This window comes from Falco naumanni, chromosome 1 (genome assembly GCF_017639655.2).
Source record: "Falco naumanni isolate bFalNau1 chromosome 1, bFalNau1.pat, whole genome shotgun sequence".
Taxonomy (NCBI): domain Eukaryota; kingdom Metazoa; phylum Chordata; class Aves; order Falconiformes; family Falconidae; genus Falco; species Falco naumanni.
Genome location: NC_054054.1, coordinates 103840491 through 103854486, shown reverse-complemented (window position 1 = coordinate 103854486; position 13996 = coordinate 103840491). Strand labels below are relative to the sequence as shown.

Below are 13996 nucleotides of genomic sequence, written 5' to 3'. Positions count from 1 at the left end.
AAAGAAGCTTTCACTTAATCCCAAAAGAGAGACATGCTTGTATATCCATTAGGGGCAAGACAGGCAAACAGTACAATGCCTTACTAGTGCCTCACTTACATCCAAGATCAACTGCAAAGCCCTCTTGGTCAGGTTAGGGCATATCCTTACAAACACGCTCTTGGAAATCCGACGTATGAGTAGGCTGCGCTGGGCAAGGAGGGAGAGAAGGATTTCCACCATCACCTCAACCCATCCTGGCTCTGCGTTGTCTGCACAGAACAAACAAACAATGACAGGAAGGGGCAAAAACACTGCACTTGCACATCAACAAGAGACTAAAGAAAAATTCACCAAGGAAAAAAAGATAGTCCTTCTAGCTGACTATTAGAAGTACTCATTCAGCAACACAGACCAGAAATAATCAAGTGTGAAGCTAAAGACTGTAGCTGTACTGGAAGGCTACTAACCACATGGAGAAACATGCTTGAAATTGTCTTTAGGCCACTGCAAAGCCTTACCACGTAACAAAACCTACTGTTCATTAAGTCACTACTTAAATTAGAAGTTCTGCAAATTATGTGACACCTACTTGGCCACCTTAAAGCAATCAACAGCTAGTCAGCAAAAGTATATACATTTTATAGTGCTTCAAATGATATCAGGAGTCACAGCATCCCATGGGAAGTGCCGACATTTGAAACTGGTCCAAGATTGGGAATCCTGATCCACATACAACCAACCCACCATAGAATTACAGCTTTTATTGTCACAGTACCCTCAAAATTACACAGAGATTTAAGGAGAACAAGACCACAGTTAGAGAGGAAGTCAAAAGACCAAGCCAGGCTCTTTCCTGGTCAATTCCCAACCCAGCTCACAGGCCCTAAACAAGGACTAGCCCAAATCAGCAAACAGGCTGTATATACACAGAGGACACATTTAGTTTGTCCAGAACTTGAGCTCTGAAAGCACCAAGTTTCAGGCCTGCTGGCTGTTAGGAGAGCCCACAGCTTTGCCTGGGCAGATACTACCACTTCAGTCATGCTCTTGGCCAGCACAGAACAAGGACTCAAAAAGAGCAGTTTCCCTTGGACACTGCTCATCTGAACAATGGCCAGCTCTAAAGCTCATCTATCCTTTATAGGGCACACAGGAAAACAACCCCGAGGATGCAGATAAGAGAGCTGGAGCAAGAGACAAGAGATTTAGAAAGACAGAAAAAGAGACTGAAGGAGAGGGGCTTCTCCTGGGTAAGTACATCAAGCCAGAACAGATGCAGTTACGAGTTCTTCACTAATGCAGAACTCTCGGCTTCTGTCTTTTGATAGACCATTAACAATCCCACTCCATTTCTTACTGTAGGAAGGACTCACCAGTCTGTTTCTTCTTAGGTTCTTTGCTGAATGCCCTCTCTGTGCAGTTCAGAAGGTCACTCAGAACATCCATTGTATCAGACTGATTCTGTTTGATCACAAGCAAACAGTAAACACCCTTCCCGAATTCCCCACTATTAACAGCAACCAAAGGAATATACCCCAAATCTAAGGACCTCTCTAAATAGGTACATATATTAAAACCAGCTATTACAACCCATTTGCAGAAGAAAAATATTAAACTAAGTAAAAATTCCTGCACTCAGCAGCAAATCAAGGGCAAAACTAATGCTCAGGCCAAGCTTTGACCCTGTAAGTCGATGTCTATGGTCAATGTAGGAATCACAGTTTACTGGCTGTCAGTCGCCCATTTTCAGAAGCCAGAAGCTGTGAAAGACTGGATCTCTGAACACAAAGAAACTCTCCAGCTCAGTGTTCGGAAAGCTCAGCTATTGGCCCATTTGACGCCACTGAAACATGCTTGGGGTCTTACCTTGAAAAGATGAATGGCCATTAAAAGCAGAAGTTGCTGGAAAGAAGCTACTTTGGCACTGTCTGATTTACTTTCCTTCTTCTGCAGTTTCTTCACAGTCTTAAGTGTTCTGAAGAAAGAAACCCTTTTGAGTCTTTCACAATTAAAACAACAAATCCTCTCTTGTGAACAAACTAAAAACACGACCAGACCAGATCTATTGTACCATTTTCTGTACTTAACATTTAATTTACTGAAATTGGACATACATATAGTACACGGTCTTAACCCAACGTATCTCACCATGCGTGGCTTATAAAACCTGGGCACAGGCTAGATTCCTAATACTACAGCCAAGGCATAAACCTTTATGGAAAATCAAGCTCAGAAAAGAGTACTGGAAAAGAGAAGCTAGTACAGGCATTATTAAGAGAAAAGATTAGCAGAGTTACAATCATGCTTGAGAGAGGGGCTACAAGCAAAACCAGAAAAGGACGTGGCCACCTACACACAGTTAACACACAGAAGGAACAGGAAGAAAGGAACGGGGTGATGAGAAACAGAAAAGCATCCTGAAACCCAGTCACAGGTGCAGGATACTTAAAGGGAAGAAATAAAACTGCCACTGCCTGTGAAACGGCTCTGTCACAGCAGCCAGAACAACAGCAGGAAGATGAGAAAATACAATCTCTCTTTTACTGGCCCAAAGAGAGACTAGGGCTTTTCCACCTTCCTCATCTCAACCCAGCACCCAGCTTCCCAAACCTCTCACCTCTCCCAGGCATCTTGCTGTGCCTTGGTAAAAGGCTTCACAGCTTTGACATGCTCACTGGAGAGCAGTTTGTCGGCATACTCAACAAGGAGAAAGATCCACAGCTTCCCATCTGCAGTCACACCATGGATGTGCTTCTCCCTCAAGGTTGCAGCCTTTGCTGTATCCCCCAGAACAGTCAAGGTGTTTAAAGTCTGAAGTAACCTGCAAAGAAAACCAGCCAGCATGTTACTGTCAGAGGAACCAGATGGCCGTCTCACACTTTCCAAAATAACGCCCACTAGTAGAACTAGTCTCATCCCAGAGCTCTGGTCACTCATTGCAACCCAGATTTACAGGGCCTAAGTTTCAGCCCAGGAATATATCCAAGCACAGCTATGTATAGCTCATTGTCTTGGTGTCCCCAAGGACTCCAACTGTTATTCTCAGTTGTTTCCCATTCTGTGTCCCACCATGTCCTCTGCTTTCCCCCTACCGAGGTTGGAGCACCAGCTTTGGCAAACACCTAAAAACATCTATTATTACCAGCTCCATCTGCCTTAGTACAGAGAGTACTGTGGAGCCACCAGCAGCTCGCGTGCAGAGAGCACACAAAGCCAAGAACAACCCACACAACCCACCACACTCTCTTGGGTCCGTCCACTTCTAGTTTACAACAGAGGCAGTGGAAATCTTACCAAAAAAAGCAGTCTGAACTCAACTCTACACCTATCTGATCATTACACACATACACAGCAGGTTTGCCATGCAAAACTATGTCTTTATGGGACAAAATTTAAGGATCTTTGGGAAATCTGTCTAGGATCTCCTTAAAAAAAGCCATTCCCTGGTCCTGGAATCAAACAAATACTCCACCAGCAGCTCACAATCCCAAACCTGACATTCACAGGCTGACCTTATCCTCAGGAAAAAAACCCAGAAATTTCCAAGCTTAAAGCACTTAAGCAGAATTTTTACCCAAAGAAGTAGTTTTCCACCATGGAATGAGCCTGTTCATCTAGGGGCTCTGATAGAAGGACATTTGTCTCACATATTTGGGAAGTCTTTTTCTTAGCCTCAAAGAAAGCATGGAAGAAGCAAAACCTAGAATGGACAGAAACAAGAACAAAATTCAAAGACAGACTGGTCATAACAAAGTAAAAATAGCCCACATATGCAAACCAAATAGTGCCACATATTCACCAAATTTTTATTCAAGGATGTCCAAGCACTGAAAAAGGTCACTATTTAAAATAAGACCCTTTCCTCAAGGTATACAGGGTAAAGAAGAGAAAAGGATGCTCAGGACTTCACAGAAGTGCCAGAACTTGAGACCACACAATACAACACTCAGACTGTCAGGTTTGAGTCCAATTCCCCAATTAAACTGGCAGATAAATTCTTACTAAGATTTGATCAGATAAATACTTATTAAGGTCTGATACAAGTAATATCTTCAAGCAGTCTAGGTAACCAGGAGCCTAAAATTTACTGAAAACAAATGGGACTAAGATGATTTTAAGTGCCTGAACTACTTATGGCAAAGAGTTCGTCCAAGTTTGCAGAAAGTATTTTTAAAACAAGACCTAGTCTCCTAAACAATTTATGTTATGGAATATTTCTACTACTGAACTTGCCTAGTGTCATGGGGACAGCTTACTTGCAATATCGCTACAGAGCTAAAGAGAATTCTGCCAAGCACATGTGGCGTTATGTCTTTAAATCATTCTCACCTGGAAATATCCATCACAAGGCTCTCTTCTTTTTTCACTGGACTTTCAATGAGGTTAGCGAGTCGGTGGGTGATCCATTTTCTTAATCGAGCAATCTTACGTTGTGCTCTTTCAATAGGAAAGTGGACAGAATCAGTAGTTTGAACACAAACCCAAAACAAGCACAAACCACATGATCCACTGTAGCAAGATGTGACTTTCAGGTATTTAGAGGATTTACGCTAAAGATGGCAAAGTAATCAAAGTAAGAAAGCAAAAGGTGCATAATAAGAGATAGAATCTTCCCAAGTTTGCTTTTTACTATGCAAAAGACAGTCTGTTTACCCTACAGAGGTACTGCAGCTTAGCAAAAAGCACTTCAAGAACTGCAGCAGTCAGTAGAGTGAGGTTATAGGTGCACAAGTAACACAAAGACATACTGTTTTAACAGCTCACATCTTTGGAAGAGGCCCCCACAAGCAACCCAGTACCCACTGCACCAAGTAGTGGGTATTCAGCAAGCACCAGCGCCAAGGAGGATAGAACTTTTTCTTGGGAAGTTTTCCTATCTGGAAATTGCTAAAAATGCCTATCAAGGATATAAGTATTTACAGACTACTCCTGAGACATGGAAGTGGGTGCTTTGCTGCAGGCCAAAGAGACAAGAGCACTCACATCAGTTTAATAGTCAGATAAAAGGGATGCACAATTCCCTCAAAGACCTGAGAGTCTGCAGTGAAAAAGAAAGCCACTGGACATTTTTGCCAAAGCAGCTGTCAGGGCTGGAAAAACAAGAGAAAAGTTTCTGGTGATCTTGTCCGCTTTGGTCAGGCTGGCTGGTTCTCATCGTGTTTGATCCTATTTGCAGAATTTAATTTTGTCCCAGCAAGAGTCAGATGATGCTGGGGCTAAACCTTCTGGGACAGAGGAAATAGAATAGGTGACAATTGTCAACTCATGGCAAGGGAACCAGCAAACGTTGGCTGTCCAAACCAGACTTCACACTGGTAGCCACTCTAACCACAAAACAGAAAGAGGAAGATGCATCACCTATACACTCACATGTTTACATTTTCCTGGTTCTGTTTTTGCCGGTTACTTGAGAAATCTAAACAACAGTCGAAGTCTGGCCTGAGGAACATGCCTTTGAGCCAGTCAACGTATTTTTGCAATGCCACTGGTTGCAGGTGTCTGACTGCCCTGGAAGAGCTGGACAACACTGGATAGCCTTGATTGGTGAGACTGGAGAAGCCGATCACCACTGCCAGCTGCCTCTCCACGTCATCACAGCTGTTTAGAAATTCATCTATATATCTCTCCATCTCTGGAGCAAACTTAAATCGGTCTGGAAGCTGAAAAACAGAGTCAAACAAGCAGGTTAGAAACCTCACAGTGAGTATACCGAGTGTCTTTGTAGTACAAATCACTTTACAGATTTGACTGCAGTAAGTAAAGTCACATGCCTGAACATTTATCATAAAGCATATGGCAGGTCATCAATTAAACCTCACTGTCTTCCTCACATAGGAGCAACCACTGTAAGAACCACAAAACCCTGTCACATACCAGCTTCAACCCTTTAATTTGCACCTTGCCAAACAGTCAGGCTTTGGCAGGCTAGACCACAGGCTGACCAGGTGCAGCTAAGCTCCTATACTGATCAGCTCTCATTTTGAGTGAAAGTCCAGTGTGCTTCTCACATCATCTGCCTTAGACTTTCCTCCCTTGATTTGGAAACTCCTCCACACCAATTCCAATCTCATCCAGCAACCCTGGAGCCTGCTGACCTACAGGGGGTAGAACAAATCCCACTTCCTCTCCCTGGTGTCTCAGAAGTGTTGAGGCATTCTGAAAGGAGGGTGAGTTAACACATTTAACCTAAAAAACATATCCTGGGCTGTTGCTGTTTCATGCTGAGTCCTGTCTTCAGTCCTGACACTGATCCAGGAGGCATACTGCTGGCAGGCTTCTGGCTTTAGAACACTGTCCAGCAGCATGCAGACCACCAGGACATGTCCCATCTCACCATATATCCCATTTCCTTATGTTCTTTCATGGCCCAAATGTTCAACCCCACTCATTTCTTCCGGACAAAAACAAAAGGATAACTTGGAGGGCAAGCTGGCTTAGTTCCAAAAATTAAATGCAACTTTCATAAATTAATAAAACAATTTGATTAGTATACTGCACGGTCAAGTGACCTCACAGGAACAGAAACAGTAACGAAAGTCCAGGAAATACTGCTCTTCTAAATAAAGGGGCTATAAATTCCAAATTAACTACAAATCCATCCAATTATAACATAAGTACCCCTGCAAGAAATTCACACAAAACACAACTTAAAAAGCTCCTACTTCCACTGTTTGAGAACTCAATACTCGTGCATCACTATGAAAACCGGGATAAAACCTCAAGGAGAGACTGCTGTAAAGTAGGCTAATAACAAACAACAGGGTTTTCATCAACCATCTCTCAACAAAAGCAAATCAAGTACATTTGGTCCCCTGCTGAAAAAAGTGGATTCAGGAAGTTAACTGTCAGTAAATATCAGACCCAAAGTCTAGTTCCATCTCCAACAACAACCAAAATCCCATAAAAAATGTACAAGAGAACAGTATTTGCTTTCCAAAACAAACAACCCGTGTCAAGTAACAAAACAAAACAAACCCACAGAAACAACAACAAGTTCAAAGCAAGATCTCTTTTACTTCCTCATCATCAACAATATTAGGAATTTCTCTTTCCGTCTAGTCAATCATTGTCTTCAGTGGATTTGTACATTTCAGACAGGAAGTAAATTTAAAAAAATTTTTACACACATGGAAGAACACAGCCTAATTCACTGTGCAACAGCACAAAAAGCAAGAAACAGAAAAACAAGTCAGTCAGTGGATAAACCCTGGGGAAACCTGGTCCATACAGGGAGGCACCATGGGAAGCATTATTTACAGAGCAAAGCCATGCATCTATTGCTACTTTGATACCAGAACAGAGAAACTGCAAAGTCCTATTCCTCTCAAGAAAAGGCAATGATTTTTGGGCCTACGTGAGGAGGCTTAGGATTATGTTACCACAAAAAGCCAAGCCAAATCCTCTTTTTATCAGCATTCCCCTTCCATTCTTCCTCCCTTTATTGCAGAACTGTGTTGTTTGCTGGCTTCCCAGGAGGGAAGAAGGAAAAGGGAGTTCCAAAATCCAATTCCCAAATAAAATTTGTGCTTAAACCTCAAATGTGCTCATTGAAACAAGCACTAACATAAACAAAAGCCTGAGCTGTCCCTTTTCATCAGTGCCTTCAAATGTTCGTGCAACACCCAGCACAGTGAGACAAAAAGGAGCTTCTGGACACACAAAATCAAAAGGACTGTTAAAGGATGACATATGACATTGTCAATATGCTGAGGGCTGCCCTTCCTCTGCTTCCCCTATCATTAGGGCTTTCTCAGCAACATCAGTGAAAGTAGGTAGGTCAGGACCAAACAATTTCAGAACTCTTAAAATAAGTCTGAACAAAAAATACACAAATAGGCAATGACAATTAAACATAGTCTATACTCAGCCCACCGCAACCAGTGGTCATACAATAACCTTACTTTTACTAAGAGTCCAAGGTCTAAAATAACATAAACTTTTATATAAGACGATGTGAAACTAGAAAGGGGAGTGAAGAGGACTTCTGCTCAGGATAGGGTCTTTAGCCCTGAGCACAAGTACTTTCAGAAGACCTACCTGACTTGTTACCACGTGTTCTCCATAATGCTGCATCACCTTCCCTCTGAGAACCATCTGCAGCTGATCCAGAGACAACAAGGGGAGAGCACTGCCCAGCAACCGGTAGCACATGTAACTGAGTGGGAACAAAGAAGATTCCCTCAGGTAGAGGCACAGCAGGAAAGCCACACACAAGGGTAAGACAGAAGAAGCGGTGGGGCAGGCTACATGGAGCATGCAGGAAGACGTCAAAAGTTCATGGATCCTGTGTTCAAAAATCCTACTGCCCAAATGTTTTCTTCTGACTAGCATAGCTGCTAAGATCTCTCCCCATAGTAGGTCAGTCCTCTGCTGTCTAGTAATAGATGAGTCCTCACCAGCAGTTCCTTCCTCAATCCACTTTCTGTATGTCTTCTCTCCAGATCTTTATTTCCACAGGCCTAATAAAAACTTACTCAGTTTTTGACTACACAAATTTACTTAGTTTTGACAGCAACTCGCTCTCAATTTGATCGTAACTGCCCAACAGGCTTAGGAGTTATTAGACGGACAGCACTAGCCTCATTTCTGCAGGAAATCAGGCAAAAAAGTAACACCACGGAGCATACAAATGGTATTTTTACACTTACCCAAGCCAAGTAAAACAAGACCTAAACTGCTCAGGCTTGGAAAATGGTTTCCTTTCACTGTGATACTCACGTAATACATCAAGAATTATTTTTTTTAGGTGTACCTCTGCAACTTCTAAACTTTTGATCTAAGGAAGACTTAAACCTGGCCACAGACTTATTTGCTATGGTCCAAATTAAATCATGTTTCCCCAAAACGCTCACAAATTTGTAATCTAGATCTTGCCGCATTTTTAAACAGCATGGGTCTCAACAGACAAATAATCCTACTAAGGTCTAATATTAAACTTGGAAAAGGAGCTGAAACAGCTAGTGTTACGATGTCAACCACAGCCATATCCTACTTAAAGCAAGGACCACGTCAGAAACCAGACATATCCAGGCACTTTAATTCAGTTCATCCCATAAAGCACAAGTCCAGCGGTATTGGACACAAATTTCAGAACTAAGAGCTTGTCTGCACAGGAGCTATCCTTAAACCACACAAAGCCAAATGATCCTCCCTCTCAACCAGAGAAAAAAGGATGGTACAGCTCATCTGACAAGTCTCACAGGAGCAAGCTATAGATTTAAGACACATTTATGGCCAATGAGGTGCATCAGCTTTATGTGCTGTCCTAGTTAAATTTAACCTCAAATTTGTTATAGGCCACAATTTTAAGAGAAATCTTACAATAACTCCTAGATTTAGGCTCCCTACAAAGTTTCTCATGAATATCTAGCCAAAAGCAAGCATTCTCACATTGTTCATAAGAAACCATATGCTCCACCCTACCACAGGGCAGCAGAAAGACTGGGCAAGAAACAGAAGGATAATACGGAGAACAACAAACAACATATGTTAAAACAAACCTCACAGGTCCTGATTTCTCCTTCAGTAGCCCATTCTCCACACCTTCTTTCCAGAACAGTTCAAAGGCATCTTCCTTCAGTGAAACTTGTAGCAAATCAAACACTACACCAGGCAATTTCTTCTCCTTCTTCTCAGACTTGGCAGCACTTTGCAGAAGCTCTACAAGTCTAGAAGAAGAAAGAAAATAATGCGAGAGATCTGGCCTGGAAGGGGATTGCTGAAGGCCAAATTCATCCTGCTGAAGTACACAGAACATTTCCTGAGCACTGCAGGCTGTGCCTCTAGGGAGAAAAGACAGAGCTGTAATTTAGGAACCTGCATAACAGTTAGTGCCCAACCCTTAACAGCACCTGCAGAGGCAAATACAGGCAGGTATCAGAATGAAAGCCACACTTCTCTCACTACTAGCCAAGAGACCTAGAATATTGCATTTAATGCTCCTTATTTAGGAACTTACCTGGGAATATTTTCCTCATTTACAACAGTAGGCGAGCCAAACAGCTTCTTCAGATTTTTGGGTTTCAGAACACCAGGGAATTTCTGGATGCCCACAAGCAAAAGGTGCAGGTTTTCTGGTGATGTGAAGGCTGAAGCAAGGTCACCTTGCAAGATGTCAAACAGGACCTCCTGAAATACACTTTCAGGAACCTAGACAGGAACGAAGGCACAAGCATATCAGAAACATATGAGGACATTTTACTAACTTGCCGTGCAGTATATTAAAGTATCTACGTTGTAGGGCATTTTAGTAAAAGCCTGCAGTGTTCTGGAAACTTTAGAAATAGTTTTTATGGTGACACAACCAAAAATAAATAATGGATGTATCCAGTACTGCCGTACAGTCCCCAGGTGCTTAACCATGTGGAGTACAACAATATGCTGTCATCAGATAGCAATTCTGGTCAACTGACTCCAGCTGCAATTGTTCTCTTGCTGTTTGACTGCTCCTGTCTGTACAGCCGTGCAGCCCAGGGAGGAGGAAACACTCTTGTATTAGCTTTTAATTATACTTCCCCAAAATAAGTTACTTGTTTCAATAAGATTTGCTGGAAACAACTGCATTCAATGGTTTTGAAGAAAACTGGATCCAACATTTTCACCAATGCACAAAAACTGCTTTAATTTGTATTTTTTAAAGACTGGATAGACTAGATGACCCAGAACACTTCCATACAAAACATTAGTTAGCCTTCATATCTGCAAACATCCACATAAAAAGAGGAAACAAACACAGTCTCTTCTTTTCCTACATACTCTGTTCCTTTACACCATGTCCCTACACCCTTTCACTCCAAACAGCCAAAAATTCAACCTTAGGCCCAGGCTTGCAGCATAAAACAGAAGGTTTGCTGTCCAGAGTTTTCAGCATACTTCTATTCAAAAGAGCAGACGGTCTAACATAGAACCCAAGCAAGTCAACTGGGGAAAAAAAAAACAACCTACTGGTTTGTCCACGATGAAATCAGACTAAGCCAAACCACAGCATCCTTCCCAGAATAAAAGCATCTGCCCACAGACAATGTAGGAAACAGATCCCACAGTTTAAACTCACTCTTCCACACCCCATCTTTAACTTTCACCTATGAAGAAACCAAGGAAAAAGCAGTCCCTGAAGTAAAGTCCTCCCTCCTCCCACCCACCATGTGCTATACCTCAGACATGATGTCAATAAGAGTTTTGCGAGGGAGGTCTCTGAGGTGTGTTTGGTGATGTGCCAGCTGCTGAAGAAGCTGGATGCTCTCCAGCAGAGCTTTCTTGTCCTGTAGAGGGAAGATAAGCCAAAACCAGAGAACATAAAGATTAAACTGAAGGTAATAACCCACTCTTGAGATCCTTACACCTACTTGTAGTAAGAACGCTACACAAATGCATCTCGATAGGCCACTCAGCTTTTCCCAAAATGGTGTGTTCTGGCTGTATATGACAACAGATCCCTTCCTTACAGGACAGTTGGGAACCTCCTGTACTATTTGACACAGTTCCTACACTCTAATCAGGAATAGTCATTTAAAAGGCACAAAAATGCAAAAGAAATGAACTGAGCTTGACGATTCAAGTCCTATCTCATCGACTAGCCTTTCTCTATATATCCTCTTTCCACTTCAGACAGCCCTAGAACCAGTGCTGATAAACAACATAACAGTAACGTTACCTTAACAAGCCGGCCAGATTGAAACAGAGCCATAACTCCAAAAAAGTTTCCAAAAGCAGCATTTCTCACAAGTTTCTGAAAAGGAGGAAAAAAGGGAGTTAAAAATCCACTTCAATTAGCAGTTAGATTTCACAGTCAGCTATAGCTCTGATCAGTGGCACAAGATGGCCAGAAGATCTAGCCTTGAATACCCTAGCATCTGAAGATAACATATTGGGAAGCAACCCCCTGCACTACGCTTAAGAACTGTTCCAGATTATCTTTCTGTCACATGGACAAACCAGTTTTCACAAATATTTCCATTGTTTCATTATAATTATTTGCTTTAGCAAGAACCCCGAAACTACAGTACCCGGGCACCAAGCTGTTGGCCAATGCTGCTATAAGCCAACTCACCTTTTTCACTTTTTCCAGATTGTGTTTTTCTTTTATCTGTTCCAGGACACTGCATATTGGAACTTCCTCAAAAGCCTGTAAAACCTGAGGACATGAATGGAATAGCTCAGTTTGCAGTTCTTTCATTTTATGAAGTTTTATCGGGTTCAGTTGAAATAGAGCCGAACAGCTGCTCAGCACAGCAGCAGATGTGGTGCTTTATTAAGCCAGAATAGAGGCAAGTAGATCAGTAAATGATATGTTAGAATAGGAACTAGTGCAGATGTAAATACACCAGCTGATATTCTTCCCCCCCGCCCCCAATACATGACATAGCAGGATTAATAATGAGAACATTTTCCTGCAACTGCATGACCCTGTTAACAGAAGAAACGAAGCATTTCAGCATGGGCAAGGCCCTGATCTAAGTGAGAAAAACATAAGCTCTCCTGCATTATCAACTTCTCAGGTGAGCTGAGGTCAGATCCTACTGGTGATCCCAGTTACTGGGACTCTTTGTTATGTTACAGATCCAAGCAGCACAGAGAAAAAAAAACAACCAACAACTTTGAAGTGTGTATTAACGGGTTGCCTTTTCAGATCTCCCACACCAACAGCCAAACACCAGGAGCAAGTCAATTTTAAGAAGTCACAGCAGTTCTGTATGCAGCATACTTGAAAACCTTTGCAAATTAAGGACGGTTCTTGTAGTAGAACATAATTCTGTAGCATGAGTGTTATACTGGTGTAGCTTATATCATTATAAGTGCATTGTTCCTAAAGCAGAGTAGCACCATTTAAAACCACACAGTTTTCCTATGGTCACTGCAAGAGCCCTCCCTGTCATCTGCATGCGGAAGCTGCCAGAGGGGAGCCCTCCAGCCTCCTCACAAACAGCGAAGGGGGATCCCAGGAATTGACTGAAGCTGTCAAGGGGCCGCAGAGTGCTCTGCTCCACTCTGGGATATATAAAGATAAAAGATAAATACTGACCTGCGCCAGGGCCAAGCTGAAGCCTGGGCGGGCGGCCTCGCGGGTAGCTCCGAGTCCTTCCACAAGACGCTTGAGGGTGTACTTCAGCTCGTCGTCCTGGAAGAGAGACACAGCTCCTGACGTGCCGCTGCTCCTCAGAATCCAGTGGGCTGCCGGCCCCCACCCCCACCCCGCACGCCCGGCCGCGGCCCCGCCGCGCCTCTGCCCGACAGACGCGTTTCCCAGCGTAAGCGGAGGGCAGTGCCGTGCCGGCCCGCCGCCTGCCCGCACCCGCAGCCCCTTCGCCCGGCCCGGCCCGGCCCGGCCCGGCCCCGGCCTCACCTTCCTGCCCTCCCGCAGGTGCCGCAGGAGGTTCTCGGTGGCCGCCAGCCGCACCTCCTGCTCCGGCTTGGCGATGTCCCAGAAGAAGTCGAGGAAGGCGCGGCCCTGCCGCAGCACCCCGCGGGGGTCGGTCACCGCGCCGCTGCCCGGGGCCTCCACCTCCGCCATGCCGCCGCCGCACGTGGGCCGCGCCGTCCGCCCCGCCTCTTCCGGGGCAGCGAGCGCCGGCGGGGACGGGCTGTCAGCCGCGCCGCGGCCTCCCGCCTGCTCAGCGCCGGGGCCTCTCCTCAGCGCCCCGCGCTCCCCTCAGGGCCGACCCTCGGCATTCCGCACTCCCGCAGCGCCCCGCGCTCCCCTCAGGGCCGACCCTCGGCATTCCGCACTCCCGCAGCGCTCCGCACTCCCCTCAGGGCTGCCCCTCAGCGCCCCGCGCTGCCCTCAGGCCACCCCTCGGCGCCGCGTTCCCCTCCCCGCCCCAGAGCCCGGCACCCCCAGGCTTTACTGTCCCTCCCCTGCCCAGGGGCTCCCGTGGCTGCCCGGCGCCCTGGCTGGCAGCTCCCGAGGGAGGCTGAGATCCTCCCCCCGCGGGGCAGGGTGAGCAGGGGCAAGGGCCTGCCACACGGCTGGTTGTCGTATGAGAATCTGTGCGTCTTGCGGTTTTATTATAAACCC

At 44.6% G+C, this 13996-nt stretch overlaps 1 protein-coding gene across 1 annotated transcript in view; it reads right to left on the bottom strand.

The window, feature by feature from the left end:
* Nucleotides 1–13520, bottom strand: part of MYBBP1A (MYB binding protein 1a) — a 61494-nt gene extending 47974 nt beyond the window's left edge. The window contains exons 1-15 of the mRNA XM_040613661.1: nucleotides 13325–13520; nucleotides 13004–13099; nucleotides 12032–12115; nucleotides 11636–11710; nucleotides 11136–11243; nucleotides 9941–10131; nucleotides 9483–9650; nucleotides 8020–8137; nucleotides 5353–5642; nucleotides 4312–4419; nucleotides 3557–3682; nucleotides 2600–2803; nucleotides 1849–1957; nucleotides 1356–1443; nucleotides 100–251 (exon numbers count right to left, since the gene is read on the bottom strand). Of these exons, the coding sequence (XP_040469595.1) occupies nucleotides 100–251; nucleotides 1356–1443; nucleotides 1849–1957; nucleotides 2600–2803; nucleotides 3557–3682; nucleotides 4312–4419; nucleotides 5353–5642; nucleotides 8020–8137; nucleotides 9483–9650; nucleotides 9941–10131; nucleotides 11136–11243; nucleotides 11636–11710; nucleotides 12032–12115; nucleotides 13004–13099; nucleotides 13325–13492 (2085 nt within the window). The 5' untranslated portion in view covers nucleotides 13493–13520. The remainder of the gene's footprint in view (nucleotides 1–99; nucleotides 252–1355; nucleotides 1444–1848; nucleotides 1958–2599; nucleotides 2804–3556; nucleotides 3683–4311; nucleotides 4420–5352; nucleotides 5643–8019; nucleotides 8138–9482; nucleotides 9651–9940; nucleotides 10132–11135; nucleotides 11244–11635; nucleotides 11711–12031; nucleotides 12116–13003; nucleotides 13100–13324) is intronic.
* Between the last annotated feature and the right edge of the window lie 476 nt (nucleotides 13521–13996).